At 45.3% G+C, this 16,950-nt stretch overlaps 1 protein-coding gene across 5 annotated transcripts in view; it reads left to right on the top strand.

Annotated features, from left to right (window-relative positions):
- Window positions 1–16,950, top strand: part of LOC147725355 (cytosolic beta-glucosidase-like) — a 564,555-nt gene that overhangs the window by 181,804 nt on the left and 365,801 nt on the right. For 3 of the 5 annotated variants that reach the window (XM_086964029.1, XM_086964028.1, XM_086964030.1), the window contains one exon: window positions 4,252–4,423. In XM_086964029.1, the coding sequence (XP_086820155.1) occupies window positions 4,339–4,423 (85 nt within the window). In that variant the 5' untranslated portion in view covers window positions 4,252–4,338. Of the gene's footprint in view, window positions 1–3,782; window positions 3,931–4,251; window positions 4,424–16,950 lie in introns of those variants that run through there. The other 2 variants (XM_086964027.1, XM_086964031.1) reach the window with 2 other exon arrangements.

The raw sequence follows: 16,950 nt of genomic DNA, 5'->3' as shown, positions 1-16,950 counted from the left end.
CTAACATGTTGAGGAACAAAGTTCAGCTTGTGTGGGATAAAGATTGCCAGGATACATTTACCAAAGTTCAATCGTAAATGGCAAATCCCAAGGCATTGAAAGCCTATGATCCCTGCATACCTTGTAACATTACAGTGGATTTGAGTAAGTGCGGATTAGGTTCTGTACTGACTCAAAATTTGTCAGATGGAGATGTTAACACTTTGACTGCTAAGGCAATTCCCCTCCTGTGCTGGAAGTTCCTATATCCCATGGGTCATGACGAGCTCAGCTCGTCATAAGCACACGACCAGTGTACTGCATGACGAGCTGAGCTCGTCATGAGCAGCGAAGGGGTTAATATTAGCAATTCATCAAAGGTACTCAGTAAAGAAATTAAAGTTTTTAAAAATAAAAAAGGAGATTCAGTGAAAGTAAAACAAGTATGTGGAACTGCTGCAATGGGTAGAGGGTGGTCTTTGGTGGAATATTGGTAAGATTGTAAAAATGCAAGATGATACTCTGATGTCATGTAGTAAAGCAGGAATGTCAACAACCACAGCTTGCTTAAGTCGAGTGAAGTCTCCACTGAAGTGGGATTAAGGAGTTCCACTCATACGAGATACGTGCCGTGTAAGTTGGTATCATAGTTCACACATACGATCGACTTGGTGTTAAATATTCAAGTGATCTTGGTATAATTCTTTTTTGGTATTGTTGCTGTCTTATTGTACATTACAACTTATTTTATTGTTTTTAGTTTATTTCTTTCTCTATTTTTAGTTATATTGCGTTTTATTTTATTTGTTAAAAAACAGGAGCTAATATGTTATGCTTTGTAATTGTTTGTGTAGAATTCAGAATGCTTTAATAGAGCTTTACTACAAGGTTCTACTCCTGCACTGGGATTATCCACATTCCATTGTTGGCAGTTGATGGTGTGTTTTTTACTCATCGTGATTAAAGTCTTATTCACCACAATTTACTTGCTTTGTGCATCGTTCAACAGAACAAACTCTTATCGCATCCAACCTTAAATTGTAGGTGTCTCCTTTCTCGCGGGGCTCCCATCTTTTGGTGAAATAATATTACTGGAATCGTGTAACCTTGTTTTTGATAGCCTGATCCTTTTATTTTAAATGTTTTATTATCTCGTCAGTATAGAGGAAGGAAAGGGCTTGGTGTATGATTTACAAATCAATCTAGTACATAAAAAACCAGCCATGCATGTTGTGTGGACTAAAAGTCTCGGCCATCCCGCATCTCTTTCGGGTTTCTCAAAGCTCCATCTTCAGCCTTTTTCTTGCTTCTGACCCCTGGTCCAAAGGGTAGAGCGCAACCTGAACCCCACTTCTCCATAATATAAACAAGATAGGAACATCTCATCTACTGTGCCTGATAATATACATTGAGCAAGACTGCACATTAATTTCTCAAGGCACTGACAGCCCTGTCCGCAGGCAGTCACATATATAGGTGGCTCTTTGCGCATGTAGACGAGAACTAAGGTAATCCGTCCTATGAATATGAGCAGCGAAGAAGTGCAGCTAAGTGCCCAGTCATTGCTTGTTACATGCAACTGAGGGGACATTGTGCTGCAGCAACTCAGCTTTTCCAGTGCGTTTATCTTTAGGCTTGCAAATAACATATACATAAATAACATATTATTGTAGTGTATATGTGCTTATTAAAGAAGTATCGATTCTGCTGAAAAGGATGAGGCAGCGATCACAGCCAGTAATCTTCCGATGAACACTCCTGGATCATTTGATACTTCTCTTAGGCCTGACATTTCTTGATAAAAACATATGCCAGACTGCCGCTTTGTTCAAGAAATTCGAGGCACCCAAGGTAAAAATGGAGTCACCTGAGCAAATGTAGGTGAAAAAAAGGAAAGGGGCACATTGCCCTAACCTATTAGATACAAGCTAATACACACATCAGTGTTCGACTCATCTGTGATGCATCCTGAGGCTACTTAGGCTGGCAGACTCTAAATAGCCCATAATGACAGAGCATATGAGCAGAGGAGGGACAACACCAGCTCAAATGCACTGGCCGAGAAAGCAGTGTAAATTTGTAGATACAGATATACATCAGGAAAGTTACGCAACAACACATTGGATAATTGAGTAGGCCAGACCTGATTAGGGCCAGGCCTCAAGGTACCTCTTCCAGGGTTTCTTAGTTTTTTATGGCATGCATCCCTAGGATGAAGATAAGACTCCCACCATTTGAGAAAGAAAATGATTAGCAAACCAATGATAATTATATCGCCCTTATTTCGACCTTATTTCAAATTCTATGTAATAGACAATAATAATTCGCTGAGACAGTAATATATCAAAATTATTTGATTATTTTATTTTTCATTCTATTTATTTACTTTTTGTATTTTTTGATATAGAAAAGAACTCTTTATCATTTTTATCTCACTTAGTTCATAAAAGACATATGTAATTCACATTAATAACATTCAATGACATATAGTACACATATTGACAGAAAACAAAACAATATCAACACAGATACAAAAAAGTGCTATACGATATATTCAGTCGTTGGAAAAGTTTTGTGAAGAAGGCAAATGCGGTAGAATGGAACACAACGCGTTTTGGCCAAAAGGCCTTCGTCAGGTGACCATCATTCGTATATTACATATAGACTGGTGTACAACATGAACTTTAACTTATTTTGATGAAGCGTAGACTCTGATTTTTTCAAAAAACCTGTTTGATTATTTTTAGTATCTGTAGAATATCGTCGAAATATGTATAACACTGGTATTTTTTTCTCTCTTTGAATGCCCCTTGTTGTCTGTAGCTGTGCACAAGATTGATTTTACGGGGAGTGAAGGTCATAGACACCTTAGTACATATTGTCCTCCAGTACGCATCCACGTAATAATCTCAGTTCAGGTGCCGGGAAAATAAATCTTTTGCGCAGTAATTCTATCGTCCTTGATTTGCTCTGTTTAGTTTAACACTTCTATAGTTCCTCATTATTTGGGGGAATCCATGTCTTTCTTTTATTTCCTTTTGTTTAGTGGAAAATGTCCTGGTCTTTCTTGATAATCGGAGATGAATATGGGGTCTTCAGTCTGATATCGATTCTCCGTAAAGTGGGGTCTGCTGGTTTGCACTTCCGCGGGTGATAAGACTCCCACCACCATACTGCCTTCTTGCCTTGCCTTCTATCAATGCGTTCCTAATCTTACCCTAGCCTTGGTGAAGCATGGGCCAGGAAAGTAAAAGCAGTCTCTTCTTACTGCTGCAAGAAATGAATACAGCCTTAATCGGATGTAAAGAGAATCCTGCTCCCAAACACATATACACATGCATTATTCAAGTATACTGAAGCAAGTCAATGGTATGCACAATATGTGTTGGAAAATGATTGTTCAGCTTGAGACGTGCCCGAAGGGATCCTTTGTCATCATTGCTGACGCTGCCTGTCTCTGGATCTCTTAGTTTGGGGGCACTCTCTTGTTGGGATGCGCCCTCGCTCCCCAGTGACCCAACCACCACTATGATAAACACACACACCTGTGTTAAGGCTTCGTGGTGGGGCTTGTGCTCCTTCATCTTAGTGATAAAAAATAATTGCTTGGCATTTTCATTCTGCAGCTGTGTTGCTGGCTGCACATCCTGCTACTTTCAAAATAATGCTTTTAACATTTTATGGCCTTCTGAAACATGCTAACTGCGTACAATGGTCTTATTATTAATAGAGCACATTTTGTGCAAAGGTCTGCTGTTGTCAGATTTGTATGGTCTATAAAGCAATCAGAACTCGTGACCAGTGTGAAATGTAAGACCCTGCACACGAGGCAGGGCAAACTCCACTGGCACCGCCAGCCAGCAAGCTCTTACTAGTAACCAGGAGGAGAGACAGCAGCGCTTTCGAGGGCATTACCAGGGGTGAACCCCTGCAACCAGGGGATAGGACCAGGTAGTGTATTTTTTTTAATACGATTAGCTTCCTGCTTCGTTCTCCAGAGTTAACTAAATTTAAGCGCCTTATTTTGCCTAACCAGCTGAATCAGAAATACCCTGATCTGTGTGCACAAATGTTTAACTTAATACAATTGAGTAAAGTCTTTAAGTGTTGACGAATTGATAACAATAAATCTCCTAAGTACTTGAAATCTGCATGTGGCATGACGGGTATGTAGCCAATGGAATTAATTTAAATAGCATTGAATGGATATTTAAATGTCAATTATATATAACTAATAGCTTATTTCTATTTACTGTTTTCAACTGGATACAGTCCCATATTCAATCAAAGACTGAAGATCAAAAGTGGAAAGAGTTGAACTTTCCCACTACTTGGTTATAAGTGCAGGCGATTCTACAAATGGATTCATGCAGCAAGCATCACAATTCCTCTTTCCCAGTGGGGTTTGCATGGGGAGCATCCACGGCAGCCTATCAGATTGAAGGTAACAACTCCCTTTTACATGATATAAGCTGTTGTTTGTGTGTCTGCATTAGGTGGGTTTGTTGTTAGCCCAAGGGGATATGTGCTTTGTAGATCAACTTGGGTTATTGTGCTGACCCAATTAGTTTGTTTCATGCACCCTCAAAACCCATATCTTGGAGTGAGATGGGAAAATGTGGCTCTTCTGCCTACACTATGCGCTACAATTTCACATATAACCCATTGCCAAATAAATACTGGTACGCCAGCGTAATAACATTTCTCTGAAAGTTATAAGAGTTTCTAAATATAAAGTTTAGAACATAGTATTTGCTTATTGTTTGAAAATGGATTATTGGTTGGGGGACGGGAGTGAAATTCTACTCAAGCAACAACCATAATACCTGGCAGAGTGAATTGGGTTATTGGTTGTGAGATGGGGGTTAAACTCTACTCAAGCAACAACCACAATACCTGGCAGGGTGAATTGGGTTATTGGTTGTGGGATGGGGGGTTAAACTCTACTCAAGCAACAACCATAATACCTGGCAGAGTGAATTGGGTTATTGGTTGTGGGATGGGGGGTTAAACTCTACTCAAGCAACAACCATAATACCTGGCAGAGTGAATTGGGTTATTGATTGTGGGATGGGGGGTTAAACTCTACTCAAGCAACAACCATAATACCTGGCAGGGTGAAGTCACAAGCAAACCCCAAATTAGCTTGTGCTTCACCCTCTGGTACCTTTGCACAAGTAGACAGGCTAAACTTAGCGGCAAAGTGAAAACGCAGCACAAGAAAATTCCCACAGTAATGGAGAAAAATGGTGTAAAATGCAATAAAGTATTTGAGACCAAAATGGCAAAGATCTAATCAGTAGAACCAGAGATATGCAGTTTGAAAAATCTTACTTGAAAATAGTGTGTAGAAGCACAAAGCGCCAACTAGGGTTATCTGGTCGCAAGTTCAGGCTGACCTCGAAGGAGCGCGGGCTAGATACATGGACCAAGTTAAGCCTGCTGAACAAAGTGCCTTCAATCCTGGTTTGCGGAGCATTGAAAGATCCCGCATTGATGATGTGTCACCTAGCGGCGGTCCTGAAAAGCTGTGGGGCTGCGATGCGAAGACATGTGTCAAGATGCGACATGCAGCGGTGGTTCAGGGAAGACTGCGGGCAGGGACATGCTCCAGGGTGCTCCCATGGGGCTACGAGGAGATGCATTGTACTGTATCGGTTCTGCTTACAGGACCACATCTGGCCTAGCAGATCATCTTCAGGCACACTTCCAAGGGTCCAGGACTGGGGTGGCATCAATTGGGGCAAGACTTGAAGCAGCTAGAGTCCAGATGCTGGGTGCAAGGTGGTTGGAGCCCTTTCTTTCCTTTATGCTCTGATCAGGATTGTTATTTACTAGAGTTTTAAATAGCGCTGGCTTGATCGGGAGGTATCAGAGCGCTTTACAAGAGTAACCACAGAAGTACAATAAATTACATAAAGTTACACATTGAAAAAAAAGTTACACATTTAAAGAAACGGGAGGGGGGTAGGGAAATGAGAATACTCGAGGAAGGCAGAAACGAAGACTCTGGGTGAGGTAACGAAAAGCAGTGAGATAGTTGTAAAAGCGGCAGACAGTAAGAGACCAGAAGAATCTAAGGAGCAGGGGTGGGACGAGGGGGGGAGAGTGAGAAAGGAGAAGTAAGACAGAGAAGGGCAGGAAAGTGAGACAAACGAGAGAGGGAAGCAGATAGTAACGAGTAAGACAGCGAGGAGTGTGTCAGAGGCGATAGGAGAGACAATAGAAAGGTCGCTAGGACAGAGGGGGAGGTCAGAGATCGCTAAAATGGCAGATCAGGAGAAAGGTAGAAGAAGAAGCGAGTCATAAAAAGAAAATGGCGGGAAGCACAGCGGTCTAAGTCCGAAAGTCCAGGAAGAGGGCTGCAATAGCCAGCAAGTCCGGTGGGAGAAAGGCAGTCCACCCCAAAGTCACAGCCTCATCGTCCATGAGGAGCTGGTGCAGAGGAGTCCAATCCGGAAACCGGGTGTCAGGGAAGAAAGACCACAGGCGCCAAGGCAGCTGTTCGCAGAATGGGAGGCAGCAAAGTCAAAAACAAAGTTTAAAGGGAAGCAGGAGGGGCCCTCTCACCGGAACGATAGTAGAAAGATGGGCTCAAGCATAGTCGTGGAGAGAAGTGCAACTTCCAAACCTCCGTTGTGACTCAAATCGGCCCGAAGTCTAGCAAGGAGGTGAAGCAGCAGAGACGTTAAAAGAATCGGAGGGGGCGCCTCTCCGATAAGGTTTAAGTATGAGGGGCTCAGAGCAGCCATGGAGAGCGGCGCCGATACCCTCTCACCTCCACCATGTGTTTCCAGGTCCTGTAAAGAGGCAAAGCAGTCTGAAGAGAAAGGCAGCAGCAATCTGGTCCAGAGACAGGACGGTGAGTCTCCGCCCGGCTCTTCAGCAAACCTCTAGAGAGACCAGCGAGGCATCGGGCATCAGCTAAGAGGCAAATGCTAACCAACTAGGCATTGGAGTCACTCTGGTGGTCCTGGAATCAAAATGCAGGTTGTGTCCTTTTCACTCAGGCTGCAGGGCAACAAAGTTTCAGTTCTTCTTGCAGAGCAGCAGAGTCCTTCTGAATCTTCCACAGAACCAAAGGTGTAGGGAAGAGTTAGAAATTAGGGTGCATTATTTATAACTGGTGCCCACTTTCAAGTAGGAAAAGGTTCTAGAGGTTTCCACCCCCAGAGGTTCTTGGAAATTCTTGTTTTTTTGCCCTGGCCCCAGCTTGTCTCGGCTCAAAAAAAAAATGTATAACCTTTTGTGAGTGTGCTCAGGCAGATGCTTTGTGTTGTGCAAATGTATCCTCCTCCCTCTCATCGAATCAGAGATGGCCCTACCAATACCTATCCTCCTTTGCCTTACTGTCTGGGAGCAGTACACGAAGACTGCCAATTAACGAGAAAATGCCCATTGACTAAAAGTGGCATTTTCTGAATTGTGACTTAAAATCCAACTTTACCACTAAAGAAGGTTTTAAATTATAATTCTTTAGACTTCGATCTTGACATTCCTACTTGCTCCCTGTTAGACCTGTCAGCCTAGGGTGGTCTTCCCCCAAAACTTTTGCCTTCACCCCTCCCATTTATGCTGATCTCGTTTTTGTTGGCCTTATGACTGTGCATTTTACCACTCCTAACCAGTGCTAAGCTGCTTGTGTTCTCTCCTTTAAGCATGGTAGAATTGGCTTACTCTGAATTGGCAAATATAATTAACTTGTAAGTTCTTAGAAAAGTGGTACTACATGTACCTTGGGCCTGTGCTAATGGACCTACAGCACTTATTCTGCCACCAATTTATTAGCCCTTTAAACATGTCGCAGGCCTGTCATTGCAGCCTGTGTGTGCAGTTTTAATCCAATTCGACCGGGCAAACTTAACCTTTTGCCAGGCACAAACCTTCCCTTTTAATAAATGTCACTCCTGGGATGGGTCGTGAACAGCTCAGAGTGCAGGGTGCAGTGTATTTATAATTATGGACATGAACGTTTAACTTGTATGTGCCCTGGTGAATTTAAAGACTTTCCTGAAGAGCAGGCTGAGGTAAAGGTGCATTGAGATGTTAATGCAAGCATAAAACGATAAGGTTACAAATGTGAGAGGACGTGTTTGGCTTCAGTAATTTGAGTCATAATGATTTTTTAACATGCCAAAAATAGTTAAAATTGCTTCACAAATTAAATGGCCACAAAATTTCCCTCTGGCATGCAGTTTTATTGAGAAAACAATGTAACGTATAAACATTGTTTAGAAATCATGTTTGAGAAAATATTTAGCATTTGCACATCAACAAGTAAAGTGTTCTGATTTGGCCTAACCCTTTTAAATTCTTTGTTTCGTTCACCCTTCTGAATTCCAAATAAATGTTCTTTCCAAAAAAGGAGATATATTTTGAAAATATTTGTACTGTTCATTTACAAGTTTTTCAAATGTTGAGTGTTAGAAAAAAAATCTGATCTCCTATAGTCTTTCATTTCACCCTTCTAATAGCCAAGTAAATTGTCAGACACTTTACTTTACAAGACCTTGTAGCTTTGCAGTCCGGTAAAGAAAAGTAAACACCAATCTCCATATTAAAATAAGTAGCAGTTTGTAAGAAGGCAAAAGTTGCTATTTGACCTCTGTCTTTGAAAGCACAGTAAATGTGACAAGATAAAAATAATACTTGCTTTCTAAATGAGCAAAACACCTGTTCTAGGTCAGCTCAAGCTTTCTTCTCACTTCTGGCCAAAAGGCCCTAAAAATAGCTTGCCCTGATAATTTCTGATTCAACAATCCAACAATATGCATTACACTTTAGAATCAGAGTCAAGGTACCCGCTGATGCACTGTAAACTTCCTGTGGGAGACCATCTGGACCTGGGGCTTTCCCCCATTTTCTCTTCTTCAGTGCCTGCTCCACTTCTTCATATACCTAGAGTTGTGCATTTAAAATCGAGTTTACTGAACCCTGATTCAACCAATTGCCCCTCTCTTCTTCTGAAGTCACCAGATCCCCTTTTTTACAGATTCATGAAGTAGCTGTAAAAGACTCCCTCAACCTCTTTTCTGTTTGTTATCAATGTTCCTGTATTCTTGTATTGGATTCTTCACCTGATCTTTCTTGGTTTGCCACGCTTATAGCTGGCCACAATCTCCCCATACTCAAAATGCGCAAGTTTGATTACCACCTCTTCCTGACCTTTTTCGAGAATGGTAGCTAATTTAAGCTTCAAATCAGATAATTCAGGCTGTCTAGACTCTCTGGTTTGTACTTGCCATTTCATCTTCTGATAGTCTTATCTTTTCTTCTATCTTCCTAACTGCTTCCCGGAAGACTCTCCTCTTAGCTGCCAAATCGGTTATTAGCTTCCCCCTCGAATAAGCGTTGTACGTATCCCACACTACTCCAGCAGGGGCAGAGCCCCAGTTGAAAAAAAAACCTCAGCAGTCTCCTCCTTCAATCTCTCCACTACTACCTGATCCAATAACAGAGTACTGTCCATAGTCCACCTAGTCGATATTCTATCCTCTGCAAGAGCTATCTCTAACAGAACCGCTGAGTGGTCTAATGACTGAGCCCCACTATGTTTAATAGCTTGTAATTGATCTTTTAGTCCAGAGTCTAATAGAAAGTAATCTATCCTGCATTGATGACTGAATTTCCTATTGGAGTATGTATGCCCTCCTCTGTCCCCCATTTTCCATCTCCAGACATCACACAAACCCAGTGGTTCATCATTAATTTTATCTGGGCCACCATCTTATAAATAACAATTGCTCTACTCATTGATCGATCCAAGGAATTATCTAGCACCGCGTTGAAATCTCTGGCCAGAATAATCTGATCAGAATAGCAGGGTTACTCCACCAACAGCTCTTTTAGAGGTGTTATATCATCTATGTTTGGCCTTTAATACCCTGCCATTGTGAAGCCTTGTCACCCGCTCTCGATTTCGCTACAACTCACCTGCCTCTGCTGTCAGTAATGCTACCTATGATAGTGATCTTGTAGTCTCTTTTTTTCTCAGAATTGCCACCCCTTTAGTTACCAGTGTGTGCTTAGTACACACCAGTTGCTGCACCCACATTTGAGACTTAAATATCTCCTTGCACTCTTTCTCTATCAGGTGTGTCTCCCGAAAAATAAAGACCTGGACAGGAGAATCTTTAATATATTGTAAAATCCACTCCCTCCTTGCCCTCACCCTTAACCCATTCATGTTCCCAGGATAGAATCTTAAGATTTAGCTTCTGCCCGTCACCCATACGCCTCTCTGATGCATTTCACAGTCGGTAACTTGTCGGCTCCTGAGGAATTTTCCTAGTTTTTTCCCCCTGAATGCTCCTCACCCAGTGACCCCCACACCCTCCCCCCATGGAGAACCTACCCCCCCAACTGAATGGCCTTAGCTTTTGGTTACCCTCAGAGTGTGCCTTACTCAAAAACCAAATAAACATCAGGAGGACTATTCTTCCATTCTATATTCAATTTCTTTGTATTCATGCTGCCTGTTTGCAAGACTCTATGAAGTTGTCCACTTCACGTACGACTCTAAAGTTGCGCATCTTGTTGTTCATCATTATTTTTAGCACCGCCGGAAACTTCATCTGCACTGAGGCCCCTAACTTCTTCAATTGGTCCATTCTCTTCCTGAATTTCGATTGTCTGTTAGATGTGATGTCAGAAAGATCTTATCTGATTTCGCAAGAAAGCCCATCTACTTTGACTGCTTTCAATTTCAATGCTCAAGATGATGCCTTTTCTTCCATAGAGTAAGTAAGGAAATTTACCAGGACCTTCCTTGGTTTGCTTCTGTTCGAGTTAAGCCTAAAAGGATCCCTATGAACTCTCTCTCAATATCTCTGCCAATCTCCTGATCTGACTCTTCTAGTTGTAGCCCTGTTTTAATCAACTTAACTATGAAGCCTTTCAGATCGGCACATTTAGGATCCATAAATTATTTCTCATTTGATTGTTTTCCATCCTTTCCTCGCATTCCTGGTGTCTCTGTTCTTTCAACTTTAAGGCTTTTATATCCTCTTTATTCATTTGCACCTTGCCTTTAAGCTCCTCCACTGTTGTCTCTAGGACCGTCATTCTCCCCCCCAGGTCATCAATCTTTTTCTTTAAAGCCTCTCAAGCCAAATTGATCTCTTTCTGGTTCCCCTCTGAAACTTCAAACCTGCTCCTTATCTCTGAGAGCTGTAATCAACTCCCCCAATGCTGCCCCCCCTAGACTCACTTCCTTCCACCCACTCTTTACCTCGTCCTTTCTCCCCTCCAAGATCGAGCTATGTACTAAGCCAGGCTTACCAGCCAGCCCAGCAAGAGTGGCCTCTCCCACCTCTGGGTCTCGTTGAGGGGTTCTGATGAAATCCAAATTTTCAGGGCTCTCTAAAACACCTGGATCATCCACCTGCAGTGACTCAAACCTATTGAGGCTGCAAACACTCCCCCAACCGGCCAGTGCCTCCTCTACTGGGTGATCGACTGTCTCTCCCCACCCTGCTCCCTTTCCCCTCCTTCCTGACATCCCTACCTCACTTAGTATTAGAGTCTTTGGGAGTACCTTTAAAAAAAGTCATAAGAGATCGAGTGACCTTCACCTTCTGGGATGTGTTCATATGCTTCTTTACCAGCCCGTCTAGCTTCTCTGACCTCTTTACGACTGTCTTACTCACTACTGGGGTTTTCCTTTCCGCTCTTACTTCCTTTACCCTTCCATCTAAATGCAAGTCCCTTCTTCGCATTCCTCAGTGTATACCTCCCCAGACCCAGCGGATTAACCTCACTTTTGTTCCTGCTCCTTAAGTCCACTGTGTGTCCTTGAGCCCCCTGATGCCGCATTTTCCCCTCTCCTCTAGCCTTCTGTCGTTGCTCCTCGTCTTGCTGCCCAACATCACTTTTCTCAGTTTCCCTCGGGTCTGCCATCAATAATGCTCTGAGGCCTTCTCCGCCTCCCCTAACTCAGAAGGAAATCCTTGCTGCAGCCTTCCTCCCTCTCCTGACCCCCAACACGGTTCTCGACTAGCACTGCTCACTGTTGTCAACACCCGCCGTGGCTGCCGCTTTCAATTTTCTCTGGCTCCGCGGCCACAACTTCACAATACCCTGGAGTTTTCAGAACCCCAAAAGCCGGTGAGTGCCAAATGTACGCCATCCTCCTCCACACAACCCTCGGCTCATAGACAAAACCTAGGGCAGCCTAAGGCAACCCCCACCAGTTGTGAGAATGCCGTGCAAAGCCCTCGCCACAGCCGTGTTTCAGAGTCAGACTCCCAATCAATTGTAGTCCTCTTCCTACTTTTCTCTTTCAATTAGATAACTTCCTCATCCATCATCAATCCGAAGAATCCACTTGGAGTCTCCCATAGTCACTCTAGCTTGCACACTCGGAGGAGCTCCCGTGACCCGCCACTAGCCGCCGCCATGTTCTCTCAGAGTAAACAAACTGTTGAATGAAATCTTTATGGATGGGGCACCTCAACCAGCGTTTTGGTCAGATGCTACAATTTATTTGATCTTGAAACCTGGGAAGAGTGAAAAAAGTTGCCATTCATATAGGCCGGTGGCACTTTTGAAAAGCCGCTAATATAGGAGACAGATTTTGCAAAACAATAGCGGAAATCTATAAGGCACCAAGGCCAAAAGTCCTTGTGAATGGCATATTGACACCATCATTTAAGATCATGAGAGGGACAAGACAAGGGTGCCTTTTGTCTCTGTTGTTGTTTGATTTGTATACAGAACCACTGGCGAAAAAACTGAAGGCAGAACTGAGGATTGCACCTATCAATGCAAGGGTTGGGTAAAAAAACCAAGCACTGTATGCTGGTAATCTGATGATCTATACTGCGGATCTGCAGGCCTCAATAAGGCAGACGGGTTGAATAGCTGAGGACTTTAGGAAGTCTCAGGATATGAGATAAATAGGGGGAAGACAGAGATTATGATTTGGAACATAGACCGGGTTCCAGAGAGATTCAAAACTGAGATGAGATTTTTGGGAGTTAGAGTGACACAAGACATTACGAAACTCTCAGAAACACATTTTTGATCAAATTTGTTTTTATTGGCAACAACGTAGTACAGTACAGTGATAGGACAAATGCAATCTTCCAAACCTTGTGTGCTCCACCTAGGGCTCCCGGTATGGGGCTCCAAAATTGTAGGGCCTCGGGCCATGTGTCCATGTATGCAGGGGAAGCCATTTTCAAGCAACAAGATACACCAACAAACCCCCCTCCCCAACCCCCCACCCGTAACCCCTCGCACCTCAACAACAGTATACCCCGTCCCGCCCCCCCCTCTCCCCACCCTCCCTCCCCGGTGTGTTCTGCCGAGACTTTATTAGGGAATCACCTGGGCTTTCGTCGTTTGTTCGTCTTTCCTTGAGCATCTTGAGGTTTGTGGAACTCAGCAACTAGTCTGAGAACTTTGAGGTATTTGGGGCATGTCAGCTCGTGGAATTCAGTGGTGAGTAGTGCAATCAAGGGCGACCATATCTCCTGGAACGTGTCCGTGGTTTGCATGAGAGAGGCCTGTATGCGCTCCATCCCCATTATAAACCAAATTTTGTGGAGCCATCCCGTGTGAGAGGGTTTGCGCGGGCTGCCCCACAGTGAGAGGATGTGTTGTGTCGCTGCGCCCATTGCTAGCCCCATCTGCTTTCCCCGGATTGATTTGAGTGGAAAAGTCAATTTGTTAGGCAGACCTAAAATCATGTACGCCGGGAAGCGTGGGATCTCCGTTTCAAAGTGCAAATCTATATCTCTCAGTACCTCCTCCCAGTAGTCTTGCACCTCTAGGCATTCCCACAACAGATGGATCATGGTCCCAGTCTGTCTGCATCCCCTCCAACACTTAGGGTCTCGTCTAGGGTTGCTCTGGCGGAGGCGTTCCGGAGTCAGGTGCCAGTAACAAGCCACTTTGACCGCGGCCTCCCTATTCGCCATGTTCCTAGCCGTGTGATGGGCCCTGGAAAATATATTGTGCCATTCCCTGTCATAGAGTGCCCGCCCTAGCTCTTTCTCCCACCTTTTCTGCCCTGCTGACCTAGCTACCGGCGTTGGTGGGGTCAATAATTTGTAGAGTTCGGTGATCACCCTCTTATCGTCTGATTTGGCCAAAAGCCACTTCTCAAAGGGTGTGAGGTAGCGGCCCACCTGCGGGGCGACGACTTTGTGAGTGAGCCAGTGTCGTAGTTGAAAATATTGGAAGTTGTGCGGGCATGCTATCCCGTAGCTCTCCTTGAGAGCCTCCAATGTCATAAAGCCCTGCCGGTCAAACAAGTGTCCTGCCGAGCTACATTCTGTAGACCGCCACTGAGAAAAGGCGCCAGGGGCCGTCCCGGGAACGAACACCGGATTATCGAAAAGGGGCGTCATCGGCGACGGAAAGGAGGTGAGATCTCTAGTTGTTGCTACCGCGTCCCACACTTGTAAGAGTGTTCTGGTGATAGGGGATTTCTTGATATATGCCGGTCTGTCGCGTCTTGCCAGGAATGGGACTCGCCAGAGTGGCATTGCCCTATCTTGAAAGAGCCACCTTTTCTCCGAGGTCGGTCTGGACCACTCCAAAAGGTAGCGCAGCTGGGTAGCTTGGAAGTAACGATGCAGGTCAGGGACCCCTAGCCCCCCTTCGGCTTGCTACCGTGAGATGAGATCGAGCCGCATTCTAGGGCGTTTCAAGGCCCAGACATACTGCTGTATGGCGTCTTGCAGCTTTTTAATCATGCCCAATGGGGGAGTGACCGGGATAGTCTGAAACAGGTATAGCACCCTCGGCAGCACAGACATCTTGACGGCAGCCACCCGGCCTAGCCATGACAACGGTTTGTGTCGCCATCGGAGGAGATCTCCTTGAATACGGTGAAAGAGCTTGGTATAGTTATTTTCCACCGTTTGGACTGTCGAGGGAGACAGGTCTATTCCTAAATATGGTAGTTCCAGATGTTCTTGTAGCCCTCTGATCCGGAGCGAACCTCTATGAGGCTGTCGCGCATTGGACCCCAGCGGTAGGATCATGGATTTCTGGATACTCATCTTAAAGCCCGAAAACTTCCCAAATCGCTCCATTTCTTGCAGAAATGCTGGGAGCGGGATCCCCGGGTTCTCAACAGCGACCAGAATGTCGTCTGCGTACAAGCTGATGGTCTGTTCCTCGCCTCCAAAGGTGACGCCCTTGATGTTCTGGTTATCTCGCACTCATTGGGCAAACGGTTCCATGTAAAGGGTGAATAACATCGGCGTGCCTCGCCGGATGTCCAGTGTCTTGGAACCCGTCCTGTTCACCCTAATAGTTGCACGGGGGTTCGCGTAACAGCTTGCCACCCAGGCTCTCAATCTCTCCCCTAGACCGAATCTCGACAGTGTCCTATCGAGGTGAGTCCAGTCCACTCTGTCAAACGCTTTTTCAGCGTCGACTGACAGTAAGGCAGCATCCGAATCATTGTAGTGGGCCTTATCGATCACGTGCATCCGGCGTTTGGTGTTGTCTGCGCATTGACGTGAGGGTATAAAACCCGCCTGGTCTGGTTCAATTATGCCTGGGAGACATGGCCTCAGCCTTGCAGCTAGGATTCCGGTAAAAAGCTTCAGATCAACATTCAGAAGCGATATTGGCCGGTATGCCGCGCATTTAGAGGTGTCTTTTCTGGGTTTTGGCAGGACGATTATGTCTGCCTCGAGCATCTCTTGTGGGATCGAGCCTGGGCCTCGAAATGAGTTAAAGAGTTTCGTTAACAGCGGGGCCAGAAGTTGGCAAAAGGCTTTGTAAAAGCCCGCGGAGAACCCATCTGGGCCTGGCGCCTTGAGTGGTTTAAGGCGCGCGATAGCAGAGACCACCTCCTCCAGGCGAATGGGAGCGTCTAGCGCATCGGAATTCGCACCATTCAGTGCGGTTACGTTGGCTTCATTCAAATACTCTGTCCCGACCTCTTCCTCCGAGGCCGGATCGGCCTCGTATAGCTTGGCGTAAAATGCCCTGAAAGCCTCGGCTATGCGCTTGTCTTCGCAGGGCTCACTTCCGTCTTCCTCGCGTATGACTTGCACCTTGGCATTGACTGTCTGCGCTTTGAATTTGCTGGCCAGCAGGCGACCGGTCCTATCTCCCCCCAGATAATAAGTGTGCTTGAGGCGTAGCGCCGCATATTCTACCCTGTCCAAGTCAAGACTTGCAAGATGCGCTCTAGCATCCTTCAGTTGGCGCCATATCCTGGGGGCCCCCGTCCGGCAAAGCACTCGCTCTAGTTCTAGTACCTGTGCGGTTAGTTCCTGGCGTCTTTCTTTTTGTACCTTGTTATCTGCGGCAGAAATCGCCATCAGTTCCCCTCTGACCACTGCCTTGAGTGCCCCCCATACCGCAGGCATGGCTACCTCACCTGTGTCATTCCTGCTAAGGTAGTCCGATATATTCTGGGAGAGTTGCTGCGCGACCCCCTTACGCGTGAGCAGGGACTCCCTGAGCCGCCATCTACCTTTGTGTGAGTGGATGCGGGGGACTTGCAGGTGTAGTAGTATTGTGTTGTGATCGGAAAGGGCTGCAGGTGTGACCTCTACGTCCTTTACCATAAGGGCCATATCTGCCGAATTAAGGAAGTGATCTATCCTGGCCTATGTCCGATGTACATGCGAGTAAAAGGTGTACCCCGGAGCTGTGTGATGTACCTCCCTCCATGCATCCCGGAAGCCTCTGCTGGCGAGCCAGCGCTTCCCTTCTGTAGAGAGAGCACCGGAGTCGCCAAATCTGTGCCCTGACCTGTCTAACACATTATCCATCACCTGATTCAGGTCCCCTCCCACCGCAATCCAGCGTGCCATACATATAAAGCAGCTATCCTCTTCTAGGTCTTGAAGAAAGGGCTTAAAAGGGCCAACACAAGGTAAGAATACAGCCTATAGGTGTGAGCAAGTTTAAAGTCTTTATCACTCCAAAATAGAGCCAAAAAACCTGTTAAGACACCCCCCCACTTCAGGGCCCCCCGAAACCCAACTGGCCCCTCCC

The sequence above is a fragment of the Lissotriton vulgaris genome, chromosome 3_2 (genome assembly GCF_964263255.1).
Source record: "Lissotriton vulgaris chromosome 3_2, aLisVul1.2, whole genome shotgun sequence".
In the NCBI taxonomy this organism is placed as follows: domain Eukaryota; kingdom Metazoa; phylum Chordata; class Amphibia; order Caudata; family Salamandridae; genus Lissotriton; species Lissotriton vulgaris.
Note: the sequence above shows the minus strand (reverse complement) of the source record. Positions and strands in the feature narration are given on the sequence as shown.